The following is a 19,545-nucleotide window of genomic DNA, read 5'->3' as shown; positions in this document are numbered from 1 at the left end:
GAAGGCTGGAGGGGATGACACCCCTCTCAGGAACTTGGTGGGTCTGAGGCTAGCAGAGAGGGCCTACACAAAAAGCTACAGTCTCAGCTTTGCTTTCTGCCAGGCACTGACAAATAGGCTCTTGTGAACCTTTTCCAGACCCATGCCCAGAGTCAGCTGTGTAAAAATGAACGAAAAGAAAGTGAGCCTTCCTGTAGATACTCCTTAGAGGGAGGACAATGAAGGTCTGCCGAGCTGCTGGGATGTGGTTTGGGTTTGGCCCAGAGTTCGGTAATCAGAAGTTGCCTAGAACCCTGTGCTTTCTCGTAACATGAGCCCTGCACACATATGTGACCTGAGTTACCTGCAGATGAGACCTGGACTTTCTCCCGGCATGCAGTGGGTTGCCTTTGAGACTTAACTCAAAATAGAAGCACTGGGCATTACACACATACAGAACTCATGACTTTGTCCAGGCCACTATGAGTGAGTAAGCAACGCTGCTTCTACTGGTGGTTTTGTCTTGAATCTCTGAATACAGAAATGAGCCAGAAGGTGCTTGAACCATCATCAGGTCTAACTTACTAATCAGGAAACTGAGGCCCATGGCAGCCCCCACTATGGATCAGAGGCATAAAAGAGTCACATCTAGAGCTTTGGACTTGGCCCAGCCCATTGCTACCCTGGCCTGGTCTCCTGGAGACCAGTCAGCTCTTCACTTCTAGGACACCATATGCAATGGTGCAGAGAAACTAGAACTCAAGTGCTCTGGAGCTTCACAAAGACTCATTCCCTTCTTCTTTCTTGGATGCATAATTATAGACACAGTTACTGTTGCTTTGTGACAGTCCACCAACAATGACCTGGAATGACTTCCAGGTGCCTCTCATGTTAAAGCTTCGAGACCCTTGTCCACCACCCTGCAGGTGAACCTGAGGCTCTCTGCTTCCCCTCTCTAAAGGCTCTGCTTACGCTCTTTCCACAGAGCCACCAGTGTAGCCTACCCACATACTGGGCATTACTGAGGTACTCCTACAACCATTTACCTTTGCATATGCAGTTGTCTTAATGAACCACTGTCGGAGGTATTTCTTCTCCACTTTGGCTCCAGAACGCCATGAACAGCCATATTCATTCACTTGCTCATTGGCCAACACCGTTTGATCTACTGGATCCCAGTTAACCAAGGCCTGTTAGGATGCAGGAGACAGGAGGGTACACTGTTGTGAATGCCCTGTGGAGGTGCCCTTGGAGAACAAGGTCGTAATGTAACAGTGGGGCTCTCTCTAAGCCTGAGGGCATCTTTAGGGTAGGTTGCCTGGTCAATGGGCCACTAGCAAGCTGTGACAAAGACACATGAAATGACCTTGTCAGAGTAGATGTGGGGAAGCCTTTGAGCCCATGTCTAACTCTACTTTAGGTTTTTCTTGAATGACAGGATAAACATTCAGGATCTGAAATTGTAGAACACTTTGCAAAAGAAGAAAAAACAATTGTATTTATTTGAAGTTTAGAAGAATAGGGTTACTGCATAAGAAATAAATATACTTGTTTTTAATAACAACACTAACTTACTGAGTGATAACCAGACAGTAGTTCCCATGCTAAGTGGTTTACAGCTAAGTGGCTGTGCATACGGTGAGCTTGATATTTGAGCTGCCTTAGTCTTCCAAGAGCTGGAATTACAGTTGTGTGCCATTGCCCTTGGCTTATGTGTGGCCCTTTGATTCTCTCAATCAGCTTTGTGGTAAGAAGACTCCTATCCTCAGAGAATCATATCACAGAGAATGAATATGAGGATCAGAGGAGCAATATAACATACCTAAGGTCTCAGAGACACTGACAGACAGGGGAAGAATTTGGGTCTATGTTCACAAATTTTAAAGACTGCAGTTTAAAGTGTACTTTTGGTTTTTCAAGACAGGGTTTCTCTGTAGGTTTGGAGACTGTCCTGGAACTCTTTGAAGATCAGGCTGGCCTTGAACTCACAAAGATTCACCTGCCTCTGCCTCCCGAGTGCTGGGATTAAAGGCATGTGCCACCAACGCCTAGCCGAAAGCTGTTGAGTTTTAAGTGAAAAATTAATGATTTTTTTAAATGAATAAACATGTAACTACTATCCATGTCAAAACACAGATAATTTTTAGCACCTCCACAAAACTATGTTTTCTGCCTTTAACACTGTATCCCAAGGTAATCACTCTGAGTTCTACTCCAAAGGTTCACCTGGTAGAACACACAGTCCTAACCATGAGGAAGACTCTCCAGAGTTCCTGTTAGTCTCTGCCTACACTTACCGCTTGGTGACATTCAGGTGCCTCCTAGTAAGAAGCAGGCACTGGATATAAGTATAGAGGAGTCTAGAGGTTGTACTACTTGACTTCAAATACATTGCTTAAAAATTTAATGGTAGACTATGTGCTTAACATGTGCACCAAAAAGTATTCCTAGTGATTCCCACTAGAGAGAGATGGTGCCAGCAACTATACGGTTCATAGATCCTTCTTCCTTCCTGTTTATGGTCTGCATCCACCTCAAGTCTGGTTTGCAGGCTACTCTGCCTTCTGTGAGGAACTCTGTGGGAGGTGTACTAAAGGCTACAACACTGTCAGACAACCCTCCTGCTTGGTCAGGGGCCCAGTACTGCCCTCTAGCCTTGCCAAGCGACAAGGGTATCCTCTCATCAGTGCTAGGAACTTTCCAGACCTTCGAGACTGTGCTAAAGTCAGCACACTTAACCCTTTAGTATAGTCTCTTCAGTGGCTCTTTCAAGATATGTTGGGACCTGACTGGTTCTGGATGTTTTCCACATCAGTATAAAAATCAGGGTGGAGAGGGATTAGCTAATCCATGAGCTATATAATCTGGGTTATGATTTTTATAACTGCAAGTAGTACTATCACCAAAAACTTAAAGCTATGCTGCCTGGAATCAGATGGAAAGAGGGGCATGGGACAGTTTATTTCCTCTAACACAGGGTTCCTAAGATCTTCCCCTCATAAGTATACGGAGATGACCAGGATAATAAGTATCTAGAACATAAAATTTCTAGGTTCACAAACCAAAGAAGGCTGGCCCATCTATTATTACCACTGACAGCAGGAAGATTGCAGGAAGGGTTTTACATAGTAGGTAAAAAGAAATACTCTCTTATTTTTGGTAGTGCTAGGTCTGCTGTGATGAGTCTATGAACTTGAGGCCACATTCATCTTTACCATTACATGTAAACAGGATTTTCTTTCTCACGTAGAAGTTATGATTTATTTATTTTTTGGTAGGGGATGGCATTTTTGGGACAGGGTCTCACTATGTAGCTCTGGCTATTCTGGAACTCATTTTGTTGATCAGGCTGGTCTCGAACTTATCAAGATCTGCCTGCCTCTGCCTCTCAAGTATGAGGATTAAAAGTGTGGCTGACATACTTGGCTAAAGTGATGATTCTAAGATGTAGAGAATTTTAAAAATTTTAAAAGGGTAGCTAATGTGAACTTACCTCCTTCTGATAGGCCAGTCCAGCTTCGTAGAGTTTGATAAACAGGTATTGCGTCCATTTGTAGTAGTCTGGCAAACAGGTAGTGATTTCCTGCCCAAAAGGAAAGAGGTATAAATGCACATTCAGCCCTGAGCACTTCACCACATAATCCACAACTTTGAGATTCAGTTCTTAAAAGCAATTAAATTTTGTAAAGTGAGGGAATAAGCCATTCATTCCGGAAGAAAGAGATGATGTTATTGGACTGTCTTCCCCACCTTTCCTAGACATGTTCAATGATAAGAGACTCTCAAGTCTTTTACTTATCACCTAGGACTAACAAGTTACAGTACAAGAAACAGCTATGAACCTTTTTAAAAAAGGATTTATTTTTACTTTAAATTGTATGTGTGTGGGTGTTGGGGTATATGCACATGAGTGCTATTGTCGACAGAGGCCAGAATAGGCTGTGAGATCCCTGGAACTGGAGTTACAGATGTCTGTGAAATGCCTCACATGGGTGTGGGAAACTGAACTTAGTTCTTTGGAAGAGCAGCAACTGCCCTTAACTACTGAGCCATCTCTCCAATCCAGCTATGAACATTTTTTGCCAGGATAAACACATGCTGGGGATCCAGAATGTAACGCATCTGAAAAGTAACTATAAATGTCAAGAGTATTTGTTCAGTGCAATGTGATTCTCACTTCAAACTAAATCTTGTGTCTACATAGAACCTAGGGTCTGATAGTTTCCATAGCTCATTATATTCCCTTTATTGTATAATATGAATCAAGCTGCTGTCTACATGGGGAGATTAATCAAAAGTTCCTAAAGTTTACTTTTTGCCTGAAAAACACATTTAACATAGAATTTAAAAAGTGAACCTTGACTAACTGATGAGGTTTGACGTTGGTAAAGTCAAACCAGCTTATAACCCCCATGTACTTCTTTTTTTCTACTGCTACTGAAAGCAAGCAAGTATGAACAGTGGATAAAAGGCTGAGGTATGGTTTAGTGGTAGAGTGCATGCCTAGCAACCCTGAGGCCTTGAAGTTAATCCTCAGTGCTGCCCAGGTGGAAGAGAGAAGAGGGGGTAACAGGAAAGTGTGTCTCAAATGGCAAAAGGCATACTTCACCCCAAGTGCAGAGCACTTCTGTATTCCCTAAGATAACAAATGAGGGAAGAGGCGAGTACAGCAGGAAGCGGTAACCTAGAGGGGCAGTTTTCCTTATGTCAGGTTCACTGGTTCATTCCTTTTGAGACAGGGTCTCATGTACTACAGGCTAGCCTCAAACTTTGAATTTCTGATCTACCTGCTTCTACCTCTTGAGTGCAGAGATCACAGGCACATGCCACTTACTACACCAGGACTGTGTGCTGCTGGGGTCTAATCCAGGGCTTCACGAATGTTAGGCAAGCATTCTACCATCCACGCCTCATTCCCAGCTCTCCTTGGTTGTTTTATATGCTCCTTTGTTGTTGTTGTTGTTGTCGTTTTAAATAGCAGAGTGCTAACATTAAAAAACAAAATTTGGGGGTGGTATTGGGGACCAAAGCCAGGGACTCAGGCACGCTAACAAGTGCTCTAACACCAAGCTATAACTCCAGCCCAGAAAACAAGTTTTTTTTTGTTGTTGTTGTTTTGTTTTGTTTTAAATGCAAAATAGGGATTGGAGAGATAACTCAGCAAATAAGAGAACTGGCTGTTCTTCCAGGTCCTGGGTTCAATTCCTAGCACCCACATGGCAGCTCAGAACTGCTTATAACTCTAAGTCTCACGGAATCTGATGCCCTTGAGTAGTGTGCAGACATAAATCCAGACATACATAAAATAAATAGATGGAGAATAACTTAACTCTGACCATCAGTTCCATCTCCCCATGAGGAGACTTAGTGACAAACCAGCCAAAATAATGGTGGTCCAAGCAGCTTGGCCCCCACCAATGCCTAAGCAATATAATTGAATCATCACCTCCCAGGGACTCCATAGGCAGCTGGTATACAGGGGTGCCAGGCTGAGGAACTCTACCAGCTCAAGAATCAGACTAACAGACAGCGAATGGCTTGTCTCTCCAAATTAGCTTTGTCAATGCTAGTGCTGACTTCTCAGATATGACCTGCCAGCATGGCACAGAATTGTTCTTTCTCTTTAGTTTCCTAGTCAAACATCTTTAAAACTCCCATTTTTAACAAACATGTCAGGAGTCATCTTCTATTTTGTTTTACTCATCATTTTATGCTCTCCAACATTGAGGTACCCTCAAAATGCTGCTGAATTAAGAATAAGCTAGACATGTAAAACTCTGTATACAAAAGCAAATTTGTATACCTCATAAAAGTTTCACAGCTAAATTCTCATTGCATTGTGGTTACATATGCACAAGATTGAATTGAAAGGTAATGTGAGGACTTCGGGGAATTTTTCTTAGACCTTGCTATTATAGAAATATTTTTTTAAAAGAAAATCTTTATCCACTACAGTTTTAAAGAAGTAAGTAAAGCAAATATGAAAAACATGAAACTATTAAGACTTTATTTTGTGTGTATTTGAGTTGCTCATGGTAAAATATCAAAATCTTTCCAATAAATACAATATGAATTATAATGAATATGCATTATATTTTAGAATAAAAATTTAATAATACACTCAACACCCATGGATCTGCTTCCAGACACCGAATAAAAGTCACACAGCAATAGAACAGCATTATCTTCAACTAGGTTTGTGGTTTTGAAAACCAGTTTTACCTGCAGTGAAAAGCCAGGATAGGGTGAGTGGAGGGGCAATCTGTGACTAACCAACCGTTCACCCTGTTCCTTGTGGGCATCAGCAGCTCAAGGTGAAAGCGGGGCAAGGAGTCTGGTTCCCCCTGTTCTCCCTAACTTCACATTTGGACCTGACCTGGTTAATTTGCTGCTTCTGCAACCGCCATCTAAAGGAACCAGTGTTAGCTGCTGTGTAGTCAGGGCCACTGCTGGACAACTGCCCAAGGACACTGGGCCTGAGGAAAGTCCCTGAACCTTCCTGCCTGTGGGAGGCCAGGTTTCTTACATTTTGAGAGTCGAACATCCTTCTGGAACCTTCCATGATTTGCCCATTAGAACAGAACCAAATGAAAACAGTGAATTCTAGTCTTCTAAAATCATCAAAGGCATTTTTTGAAATTACATCACTTAAGAGCTTTTGGTTTAGCCAGTTGGTTAAAAATCAAAACCCTCTTTGCATGTGTTCACTGTGAACCTACTTACTCAAAACAGAGTGCTACGGTCAAGAGACCACAGGACTTAGCACCCATGAAAACGCTAACAGCCTTCCCTCTGTCTAAGGCCAAGCCCCCACTCCCTGAGGATTATGACAATGGCTAGAAACAATCCTATGTCACCCTGAGTGTGCGTGTGTGTGTGTGTGTGTGTGTGTGTGTGTGTGTGTGTGCATGTGACCTTGTGTGAGTGTGTGTGTGTGTGCCTGTGTGTGTATGAGTGTGTGTATGAGAGTGTGTGTGTGCGTGTGCGTGTGCGTGTGCGTGTGTGTGTGTGTGTGTGTGTGTGTTTGCGCGCACACGCGCACTTATGTGCCTACCATCTAGTGGGCATATGTGTTAATACCCTCCAATTACTCAGCTAGACATAGATGTCATTTTCTGTGTGTTGAGATGGACTCTTGTACGCAACCCAGGCTAGCCTTACACTCAAGGCAAACTTCCTATCTCACCCTCCCAAGTGTTAGATTACAGGGGCAAGGCACCATACATTTCTTTTTAGCTTTAAATGCTAATAGAACAATCTTGATCTAAGGGTTTATATTATTTCATTTTAAATCTGAAGTCACAGGCAGGTCAAAGGAACATTAACCAGGCAACAGTCTATAAGAAGAAACAAAGGGGATTAAATATCATCTCCTGGGGCTAGTCCATTTACTTAGTTTTCCCTCCTATCAGATTTGGTCCCTCCGCTGAACTAACTAGCAAAGCACCAGCAACCTTGCACCACAGAGACAGGTGTTTGTTAGGGACAAGTGATTTATTTTAGCACCTAGAGTTTAAATAATTTAATATGCCCCCAAGTGGTGGTCTGACTTGGAAAATCTCATTATGTAATAATGTTTCTGTTTTGAAGTCAGAGGTGGTGGGGCGTATGGGTTTATCCCTCCTACAAAACAGGTGTCAACACACAGAAGTGTTTAAAGAGCACCCCTTGGAACCTAGCCTATGAACCCAAATATCCAGATCCAGGCACATCTGCAGGACCCAGCCCAGTATCCGTGGGGTGGGGCTCCCTGCCATCCTCATCTGCCCACAGGCATGGAAGGCAACAGTTCCGTAAGACTTCTTGGTGAGACCACCAGAAAAAGCAAACAAGGCTGACTGTCCCCAAGTCCCCCAACATTTCTGTACCTTACTTTTTCCTGCTTTCAAATAAATTCAGACAGCTGGAGAGATGGCTCAGCAGTTAAAAGCACTTGCTGTGCTTGCAAAGGACTGGTCCCAGCATACATTTGGTAACCTACACCTGTCTGTAAGTCCAGTTCCAAGAGATCTGACACCCTCTTCAAGCATGCACACTGTGTGCATTCATACATGCAGGAAATCACTCATATACAAAGCCCACACCCGCTTAATGTACATTGGTTTCAACACAAATAGTCAGGCAGTTCAAATGCATAGCTCTGAAAGCCGCTAAATCTGGCTTCACTCCACGTAGATCTCCATTAAGGTGTCAGCTTTTGTAACCTGTGAGCTCTAGAGAGCCCATCTAGCTGCCTATCTGGGAGCTCAGTGAAGTAACTCCTCCACATTGTAATCTTACACTTAACACTGCCTGGGGTTGGTGTAAAAAATATTTCACAGATTTGTAGGTAAACACAGATCCCAAGGCAGGAGATGTACTCTCTCAGAACACAGAGGCTCAAAACAACCTCTTGGAAACCAACCATCCCCATCGAATAGCCCTGAATAACTTAACCTAACAATTAAGCCAGTGTGACAGTGACTTCTGGCCCAGTGATTTGGCATTTATGATGTCCAGGAGGCTGAGACCCCAAGGCCTGGTTATGTCTGTGATACAGAAAACCATTTGCACCATGTTTTAGAACCATGGCAATTAGGATCCTCCTGGTGCTTCACTAACGTGGACTCAGGCAGCTACTCCTTGCTGTAGAAATATGGAGGTGAGTGAAGTCAGGGAAGGACACACAGGGGCCCTTCAACAATCCCTAGGCAGAAGAGGGACAGAGAGGGTGACTGACAGCTCATCACAGTCCTGGTTTGGGTCTGAATCAGCTCTTCCTGGGGTCTTTGTCTAGGCCCTTTTCTTTTTCTTTTTCTCTATAGAAAGCTAGTGGCAGGAGGATTCAAAGTTTGAGGCCAGCCGAGGTTACATAGCAGGTTCTAGGCATTCACTACATAGTGTTATGATGAGAAAGGGATGAGGCACAGGACTATAATCCCACCAGCCAAGAAGCTGGAGGCAGTAGGGTAAGTCCAAGGGCAAGGGTGGTAGCGTTGGAAAGGCAGGCAGAGTACCCCACAGCTTAGTGGTAGAATGCTTGTGCAACACGCAAGAGGCTCTGGGTTCAATCCTCAGTACAAGGGAGCAGAGGGAGAAGGCCAGTGAGAGGGCTCACCAGGTTCTGGTTTTCACACATACTTCATTCAGCCTTGGCCTAGATGACAGCCTTGTGACGGACCCTGAATTGGAGAAACAGCTAAGCCACCCAAGTCTAAACAACAAGTAAGTATCAAGAAAGATTGCTAATAAGAGAGGCTAATGACTGGAAGGTGACAAGGACAAATGGGGGGGGCAAGCCCACCATCAAACTAGGCTGCATCCAAGGCCAAATGCCCGTCATTCATTGAGGATGCAGCACAGACTGCCTACCCTTATTATTTATGCCCCCAAATATTATTGACCTCTCAAGCAGGCTGCCAGATTATGAGGACAAGTGGAGGAGCACAGAGCTGGAGGACGAGCCCCGGATGACCTGGGGCACCACAGGTGCTGTAACTACGTAGGGATGAAGAGATCTGAAGGTCACCAATCGTCCACCTCTCAACACTGCCAATCCCTCACCAGTCCAGTCCTCCTCTCAACACTGCCAATCCCTCACCAGTCCAGTCCTCCTCTCAACACTGCCAATCCCTCACCAGTCCAGTCCTCCTCTCAACACTGCCAATCCCTCAACAGTCCGAAACAAAGCAATTCTGCCTGGAGACACAGTTGCAGATAATTTTATAAATACAGCAGGTTTTTAAAGAAATGGGTGTACCATTGCTTCTGGAATCCCAGTCTGACTTATTCACAGCACCTCATCTGAGAAATGCCTTCTCAGCACGCCACACTGTGATTTAAGAAATCTGTCTGCAGAGTCTCTAAAACTCCAAAGACAAATGGAGAACTGTGTCTATCATTAGCAATTTCCAGACCTGAAAGAGAACAGTAGCCTTTCAGGAGGATTCACAGTGAGGCCCCCTGCTCAATGATCTAGCCATGTAACGCCATGTTGGCTTGGCGTTACACTTCTCTCTTTTAATTCACCAACGAGAAGACACTGGCATAGGGTCCAGTTGCTGGGTCTTTATCCTAAGGCACACCAGCAGGCAGTGGGGTTAGACAAGAAAGGAAAACGGATCTGCACGTGTATTCACTCATGATTCAACTCTACAGACTCACAGGGTGCTGTCCAGGGCAGAGAATGACAGGGAGATGACCTTTCTTCCACCACAGAGAAGCCTGAGGACTTTACAGTCTCACCACTCTTCAGCGAATTTCCTCAGCATCCCATTCCATGTCTGCCTACTCCATTCCTTCCCATCTGTCCCTTTGGGAAAAGACAAGCAAGGCTACTGGCACCTTTACCGCCACCAGCTTCCCAGGCCAGGGCTTCTCTCCTCCTCTCAAGGTCCTGCTACATTCCATCTAAGAAACATCTTTCCCAGTGACTCCTTGACATCTTCAGGACCACACCAGGCAATGTAGCCTCCCTCTCCCTCCTCCTTTTGGGACCCATGATTCCCTCAGCCAAGCTTACTGAGACCTGACTGCAGCTTTTTTTCCTTGCCTCTTTCCTTTCTTCTTCTTTCTATCTGTCAGTTTCCATTTTGCCATGGTTCCTTCTTTGCCCACCTCTTTGCAGAATTGAAGGAAAAGGTGTTAATTGGGGTAATTAATTAATGTTGAACCTACATTGTCTAAGCACTCATTTTTATGAAGTTAAGTTTTTCCATGTAGGACTATCTTTAGATTAAAAATGAACATTTAAAGACAACCAGAACTGATAAATGCTAGAAACTGGACTTTTACAAAGTGTGTGTTTTTTTCCTTAAAGGTCTTGCTTTCCAAATCCAGGGCCACAAGCTAAGTTCTTAAGTGATCTGAAAGGTTCAATTCTACATTTCTTAAAGAAAATTTAGAATATTAACAGCAGGGAGATCAAGGCCTGGAGTTTTGAAGACACTGTCTTTCTTACTGAAAATAGCTCTTCTTCAGAAGTGTGTGTGTGTGTGTGTGTGTGTGTGTGTGTGTGTGTGTGTGTGTATGTGTATTTGAGTTTTACCATATACCTGGTAACTTGACAATTTCACCCACCCATAGTACTCAAGATCCTAGGAACTACTTATATGCAGACAACAATTTGCTGAATTTCTTGGTAATTATCGTCAACTGATAAGAACTTCATCAAGGCAATCTAACAAATGAACAGCTTTGCTAACTTGACATTTAGGGACAGGACACTCTCCATACAGCTACAGAGGAGATTAATTAGTTTGAGCTGCAATTTGTCATCAGTCTAGGTGAGCAGTGACCAGCATGCAATCTTTCTAAAAGGAACACTGATGTAATTTATGTCATTTGGAACATCCTCAAACATTCAAGTTCAACAGGGCAGAATCTTCCAACAGATACTTTCACCAGTCCAGTCTCTAGGCTTCCTGAGAATGTGAAGGCAATTCTTAGACATAGTTAAGAGCCAGGAGATGGAAAAGAAACACCTTTTTTTATAAACCCAAAACTCAAACAGCCGCAGCCATAGAGCCATCTGTAGCTCCACTAAGCAATGACTTGAAGAAACTTGCCACAGTGTGAGCAATTTCACCTGTAACAAAGACCAAGAAATGAAACCAGAAACTTAGAAAAACTCACAGAAAATCACCTTGATAGCCCAGCAGAAAGTGTGTGTGTGTGTGGGGGAGGAGATACACATGTGTCCACATATGCGCTTGCAGAAGCCACAAGTAAACAATGGGCATCTTCTTCCGTCACTCTCCATTTTATGCTTTGGGACAAGTTCCCTTACTAACCTGGAGCTTACCAGTGTGGCTGGGCTGTCTAGACAGCGAGCTCCAGGACCCTCCTGCTCCTCACTCCCGGTTCTTGCCTGGCTTTCATGTAGGTGCTTGTGAGTGAACAGTAGGCGTTTTAGTGACAACCATTTCCCAGCTCTTGACCCAGTGATCTTTTTATTTTAATTAATTAATTAATTTTAGGCTAGGGGTCATATGGAGGAAGATAAAAGGCTGGTAAGCAATGGCCCAGTTGGACATGCAGAGGTGCACAGTCAAGACTCCACACTGACCGAAACATGTTAGTCTCAATAGATACACGGCAAAATCACTCTGCAAAAACAAAGGTACTACCTTGCCCTCTCAAAGTTGAGTTTCAGCAGCAGGGAGCATGCAAAGGAAACGTTCGTTTTTCTGAGGGAGCACCAGAAACCCAGAGCCAGAGACTGGCCAGACAAACAGCTTCACTTGTGGAGTGCCTGCCACATGTTGTCAAGGCAACTGGCTCTGAGCTCTCACAATGGAAACTTCTCCCCAACCTGGTTGTCAGGCACTCGCCTGCCTCAAAGGACTTTTTGTTTTAAGATGTCTTTGATTCCTCTAAAATTAAAATTTTCATTAAAAAACATATCTGCTCCCCTCTAGGACTTGCTATTTCTATTCGATGTTTAGTCACATATGTAAATAAGGTGCCTGGACCTTGAAACAATAATGACTTTATAATGACTTTTCATTCTGTAATCATAACCGTGGTATCTGAGAGTGAACTCAGGCAGGAGGGATGCAGGGCCTGTGTGTCTGGGATGAAGAGGACACTATTCCTGAATTGTAATCAATATCCAAGGGCGGGGAAGGAAAGGTTGAAACAAGTGAGCTCAAGGCATGAGGGATCCCAGCATAGCCCTGGAAATGTGAAATGTGTGAGTTGTCTGCTATTCAATGATGCTAAAGTATGTTAGCTGCTCTCCAGTTTGCTCCCTCTCACTTCCCCCTCCTCCCTCCCTCGCTCCCTCCCTCCCTGATTTAGTGTGCTAAATCAAGCCACTGAATTTGAAACAAGCTCAATATCATTTCCTTCAAGGGTTATTAACTCATCCTTCTGTGCTTCAGAGGCAGGAAAAGCAACACCTGTGCTTACCCAAACCCTACAGACGTATTTTTCACCCCCAAAAATTCAGATTTCAACCAATGACCAGTTCTGCTGAATATTGGCTGAGGTGCCTATTTAACCTATCAGAGTGACCTGGCCGCCAGGTTCTCCCAGCATCCCTCAGTCTCCACCTGTACAGGGCCCTCCTGGATGGCATACTCCTACCCTTCCCTAAACTTCTCCAGCCAGAGGTCTAGGTTGCCCTTCTCTATAATCCAGCCATTTTCCTACATGAGTCCCATTTTTCTCTTTTGGTCTCGGCCAGTCTCTTGGCCCAGCCACTCCTCTTGGTCAATGACTCCTCACCCTTCCTTCTCCTCCCCTGGCCCAGCTCAGTGCAGCCATGTTCATGCTGTGCCCTCACAGATGTCTCTGCCTCTGGCTATGCTCTCCCTCACACCTATAACAACCCTCCTTCTCCATACCTACAAGTCATATTTTTATTTATTTCTTTTTTAATTAAATTTCTTTATTTATTTTGCATACCAACCACAATTTCCCCTCCCTCCTCTCTTCCTGCCCTGCCTACCTCCCATCTATCCCCCTCACCCACTCTTCCTCTGTTCAGAAAGGGGCAAGCTGCCCATGGGAATCAACAACACATGACATAGAAAGTTGAGGCAGGACCAAACTCCTGCCCCTGAGTCAAGGCTGGGTGAGGCATCCCAGCATGAGGAATAGGTTCCAAAGAGCCAGCTCATGCACCAGGGACAGGTCCTGATCCCACAGCTAGGGGCCCCACAGAAGACCAATCTACATAGCTGTGACCCAAATGCAGAGGGCCTAGGGCAGTCCCATGCAGGCTCCCTAGTGGCTGGTCAAGAGTTCGTGAGCTCACACTAGCTCAGGCCAACTGTCTCTGTGGGTTTCCCATCATGATCTTGACCCCCTCCCTGCACAGACAATCTCTCCTCCCTCTCTTTGGACTCCTGGAGCTCAACCCAGTGCTTGGCAGATCTCTGCATCTGCTTCCGTCAGTTACTAGATGAAGGCTCTCTGATGATAATTAGGGCAGTCACCAACCTGATTACAGGAGAAAGCCAGTTCAGAAACCCTCTCCACTATTGCTGGGCGTCTTAGATGGGGTCATCCTTGTGGATTCCTGGGAGTTTCCCTGGCACCAGGTTTCTACCTAACCCCACAATGTCTCCTTCTATCAAGATATCTCTTTCATTGTTCTCCCCCTCCATTCTTCCCCCAACTCAATCAATCTGATCCCTCATGTTCCCAGCCCCTATCCCCTCTCCTCCTCTATCCCTAGTTTACCTAGTTTATCTATTTCCCCTTCCCAGGGAAATCCATGCATTCCTCTTAGGGTCTTCCTTGTTACCTAGCTTCTCTGGGGCTGTGCCTTGTAGCCTGGTTATCTTTTGCTTTACTCTAATATCCACTTATGAGTAAGTACATACCATGATTGTCTTCTGGTTCTGGTTTACCTCACTCAGACATTATTTCTTTTTTTCACCCAGGGGCCATGTCCTCAGTCTCTTCATGTTCCTTTTCTCCCAATCATTCCTGCCTGTGCAGTGAACAGCTCTGCATTTGGCATGCTCCTGCCAAGATGTGCTAATTCCTCTCCACAGACTCCATCAATCATGGACCCTCCCAGGCTGTAAGCCAGGAATCCTTTTCTTTTTGTGGGTTGGTTATCTCAGATATTTATTACGGTTATGGGAAGAGACTAACATAAACATAGTCTACACCTTTTCAGAAAGTCTTCCAATTATCCCAGGAAGCAAGTGCTCCCCAAAGGAAACCTCTCTCTCACACTCTCTCACTCCTCCTCCTTCTCCCTCTCTCCTCTTTCCTCTTCTGTTAGCAGATGCTGAGCTAGTTGCAATCAACGTGGCACACACTGCTCTGGGGATAACATCTTTAGAGTGAACCAAGCGCAGGAGGAAACAGTCCTGAGATGACACCTCACAATCACCCTGGCTCAACAGAAATGCATTAATTCTAGGAATGTACACGTTTCACAGTCCAGAGAATTCATCTTTTTCTGTAACGGTGATCAGAACATAGCTCAAGAGTTGGGCCCTCCTACAGAACTTCTCACCCAGGGGGGAGTGTCAGGAAGGCTATGCCCAGCTACAAGGTTATGTCTCTTCTGTCTGGGGGACAAGCTAGCACTGCTGAGCCATCTCATTTTTCAAATATTTGATTACTTGTCACTTAGCCATCTGATGGGTTTTATGACACTTTATGACTATGGTTTGCAAAGAGGATAATAAACTGGCCCTCTGCCTCCTCATATTGTCCTTTCTCCCCTCAGGCTGGGTCTCTCCAATCTTACACTATCTCACCTCAGTCAGAAAGAAAAGAGCAGAAAACTCAGTCCAGAAAAGATTCTGAAACAAACAGGGAGAACGCAACATTCTAAACTGTGAAAGACATTGTAGGAAGCAAAATGAATTTTCATTAAATATCTGTTTGTATGCCAGAAAACTTTGAACATATATGTTCTACGATGAACACAACAGCAAAATAATGAAGAGAAAAGGCACCTAGCCAAGAAAAGGTATTTCTTTTCTTGAGAAGAAAAATGGGGCTAGATGAGGTAAAGAAAAATAATAAACATAAAAATACAAAACAAAATTAGTACTAATACTAAAAACTACATTGGTTCTACATAATGATGACAAGTTTTCCCAGAAAGTAGAAGAAAACAAGATTGAAAGAATGGTGACCAAGACAGAGGGATGAGTGTGCACTGAGCCTGTAGAAAGTCAGTGGTCTTGAGAAAGATCCTGGGCAAAGGCCACAGTGAGAAGCCCCCACAAAGCAAGAGGATTCATATCCTAAACAGCAGGCAGAACTAAAATCAAAGAATCCACAGTGACTAGATGCTGGTGACAGTGTCAAGTTGCCAGGGAGAGAAAGAGACTCTGATGGGGGCGTTCTTCTGTATGTTTCTCTTATTGGGTGATGAATAAAACACTGATTGGCTGGAAGCCAATCAGGAAGATAGGTGGGGCTAGGAGATGAGGAGAATTCTGGGAAAGATAGGCAGAGGGAGTTGTCACATAGCCACTGGGAGGATAGGATGCGCCAGGCATTCTCAGGTAAGCCAAGACCACGTGGAAATATACAGATTAATAGAAATGGCTTAATAATTAAGACAGAGCTAGCCAATAAGAAGCCCTATCCATCGGCCAACAGTTTATAATTAATATAAGTCTTTGTGTGCTAACTTAGGACTGAGAAGGATGGCGGGACAAGAAAATCCAGCAACAAGACTCCAAGAAAACTGTCTCAGCTTCCTGTCTGCCATGAGGGAATAGCTCTGCTTCAGCGTGATGTTCTACCTCCCCATGGCCCAGAAACTCGAAACCATCCTACCAAAATGAAACTTCTAGAACAGAGAGCCAGGATACCTCACTGCTGCCACCACCCCTACAATTCCAGTAAGCATCAAATGGGCCTGTAAAGAGCACATGCAGAGGTGTAGAGAAGGCTCTGGTTGGCTTTGGGCTTTCCCATCAAACAGACGATGGAGCAGCTGGTGGTTACACACATCTGCAAGTGACTACACGGCACAACACAGCAGATGTGGGAAGGGCTAACAGTGTCATGCTGGTATCAATTTCCAGATTGTGATTTTATATTATTTAAAACCTCTGTACTGTCCTGACAACTTCCTAGGGGTGTCCTAAAAGTTGGTACTTTTGCTGTTGATGATGGATGCTGTGCTAGTTTGTGTAAGAATGACCCCTATGGGCTCAGATATTTGAATGCTTAGAGAGTGGCATTAAGAAGTGTGGATTTATTGGAGTAGGTGTGGCCTTGGAGAAAGTGTGCACTGGCTGCATGTCTCTCTCTTCCTGCTGCCTGCAGATCCGAATGTAGAACTCTCAAGCTCCTTCTCCAGCACTATGTTTGCCTACATGCTGCCATGATTCCCGTCATGATGACAATGGACTAAACATCTGATACTGTAAGCCAGCCCCAATTAAATGTATTCCTTTGTAAGAGTTGCTGTGGTCATGGTGTTTCTTCACAGCAATAGAACACTAAGACAGATAAGTAAAGGAATACCAGAGTTTATAGGTAAATTCATACATGAATGTATTGGAATCATGTTTGTTTGTGAAAACAGTATGTGATGTCACGGGAGTCCTAAAACAACAACAACAAAAAAAAAACCAATTTTTTAAAAACAAATTTAAATGGACAGTTGTACTCTAAAAGATCTACTGACTATTTTAGTGTCTTGGTTGTAAAACAGGATTCCTACAAGATTCCAGATGACCATGTTCAGCCTTTATTGGTCAACCCAGAAACGATAGTCTGTTCCACCTTGGGCATACAATTTCAGACAGGAGAGACATGTAGCCCCCTACTGCTGCAACAATATCCTCATTTTCAAGTCACTCACCCCACCCCTATAAAGGGTCACAGCCAGATTTTCCCTTGGCAGACCCCTCAATTTCCCATGGGAGAGAGGCTCTCTTGCTGTCAGTCTGTCTGCTAAGGTCAAAGTCTGGTCTCTTTATGCTGCCTCAGAAAACTAACACTGATGATATTCAAAATCATCAAATTTAAATAACTGTCATAAATGTGATTGTGAAACTGAAAGCAAATATCCCAAGATATAAAACAGACAACAACAACAAAACTATTAGGTCCAAAGTAGCCTCAAAATGGCAGTGCTGATGACAAGATGCTAAACAAGGGCTCTTGGGTAGACAGAGGCCTAAAGGCTGCTTCCCCTCTAACCCCAGGAGCCTCCTTGAAACCACAGTAACCTCCCTTAATCTGCCCCAAAGTTCAACATGGGCAAGGGCAATCCTAACAGCCGGTATTCACTCAAAGACCTCACCTTGCAAACGGCCATTTAAATCCAATTGCTTTTTCTGCCATTTTTCAACTCTCTCTGTCCCCCACCCACCACACCACACACACACACACACACACACACACACACACACACACACACACACACACACACACAAGAGCCTTGGTAGTTTTGAGGCCCAATAGGCCTTTCTTTCTACCCACAGAACAGTCTAGGTCAGTGGTTTCACTGTGCCCTCACTTAGAAAAACTAAAATCCCTGAAAACAGGATTATAATAAAAGTAAAAAATGTAACCAGGCTGTTTTATATTTTTAATGTTGACACCTAGCATGTGTTGCTAAATACAAGCAAACAAAAAACTTTACAGTTATGTTTTCAAAGAATATAATCTAGAATTGATATAGTTAAATCCAGAGAGAAAAAAAGAAAACAAAATGCCAAATGTTAAAAAAAAAAAAGGAAAAAAGAAAAAAAACTCATGAAAAAAGATACTTAAAACTATGGTTTTTAAAAAAATATATTGTTTCTATCTTATGAGTATGAAGTGCTTTGCATGCATGTATGTAAGCACACCACATAAATGGAGTGCCCTCAGAGAGGATCAGGTCCCCTAGTTGTAAGGGGTCAGGTAGATGCTAGAAACACACCCTGATTCTTTGCAAGAGCCTTCCACAACTGTTTTAAAAAGTTGAATTTGAAGAGCTGGAGAGATGATTTAGCAGTCAAGAGCATTTTCTGCTCTTCCAGAGGACCTGGGTTTGACTTCCTGCACCCACACAGCAGCCCACAACCATTTGTAACTCCAATTTCATGGAATCTAACACCCTCTTCTGGCCTCCTAGACAATAGGCAAGTACATGGTGCACAGACATACATACAGGCAAAACACTCATACACATTTTTTTAAAAAAATTCTAATTAGAAAATATGTATGGGTAGGAATTGTAACTCAGTGAACTCAGTGGTAGAATGCTTGCCTAGCATCACAAAGTTCTGGGTTACGCACACACACAGGCGCGCACAGACACAGACACAGACACAGACACACACACACACACACACACACACACACACACACGAGGGGGACTGAGGGGGGAGAGGAAGGGGAGGTAATGAGAGAGAGAGAGAGAGAGAGAGAGAGAGAGAGAGAGAGAGAGAGAGAGAGAAAGAGAGAGAGAGAGAGAGACAGACAGACAGACAGACAGACAGAGACAGATACAGATAATAAGTTATGAAAATCAATACTAATAACCTTTCACTTCCCTGGGGCTAAAAGTTTACCACCATACCCAGCAACCCTACAACTTTCCAGTCATTGCAGTGGGTGTTATTACCATGATGAAAGGCCAACAGTCTATCTTTGCTCTCAAGGAAACCATAAAGGCCACCCCTGAGGGCTCTCTGTGATGGCCTGCATTTCACTTTCTACCAACAAATTCCTGCTTGGTTCTCAAGGCAATGTAATCAGGAACAGGAAAGGAAAACCAAAACCAAAAAAGCTGAGGCCTCCTTAACCAGAGCCTTAGTCTTTTCCCAGGGCACCCACTTCGTGGCAATCATTCAAGGCGTTGCCAGGGAGTGAGGGGACTGAATTTGCATTTATCCCAAAGCTTCAGTGAAACCCCACTCCTCTGCAGAGTGCAAAAAGGGATCACAGCACGGATGGAGCTTTTCACTGCAGGACAAACAGCAGCTTTTACCCAGTGGTTTCTCCTCCCATGCCTGGGCCTCTAAAGGTCTTTTTCACAGCTGGCATGACCCCTAGGTGTCCTCTGTGAACCCTCCTAAGTCTGGGACTTCCCACTGGCTTTGGTGTATAACTTTTTGATAGAGCAGAAGCACTCGAGGGTTGTGTGTGTACCAATTC

The 19,545-nt window shown here is 44.1% G+C and overlaps 1 protein-coding gene across 5 annotated transcripts in view; it reads right to left on the bottom strand.

Annotated features, from left to right (window-relative positions):
- Window positions 1-19,545, bottom strand: part of Lars2 (leucyl-tRNA synthetase 2, mitochondrial) — a 103,370-nt gene that overhangs the window by 51,100 nt on the left and 32,725 nt on the right. For all 5 annotated transcript variants that reach the window (XM_027415515.2, XM_035444092.1, XM_035444088.1 and 2 more), the window contains exons 6-7: window positions 3,473-3,562; window positions 1,026-1,169 (exon numbers count right to left, since the gene is read on the bottom strand). In XM_027415515.2, the coding sequence (XP_027271316.1) occupies window positions 1,026-1,169; window positions 3,473-3,562 (234 nt within the window). The remainder of the gene's footprint in view (window positions 1-1,025; window positions 1,170-3,472; window positions 3,563-19,545) is intronic.

This window comes from Cricetulus griseus, chromosome 4, assembly GCF_003668045.3.
Source record: "Cricetulus griseus strain 17A/GY chromosome 4, alternate assembly CriGri-PICRH-1.0, whole genome shotgun sequence".
NCBI lineage: Eukaryota > Metazoa > Chordata > Mammalia > Rodentia > Cricetidae > Cricetulus > Cricetulus griseus.
This window is presented reverse-complemented; position numbering and strand designations above follow the sequence as displayed.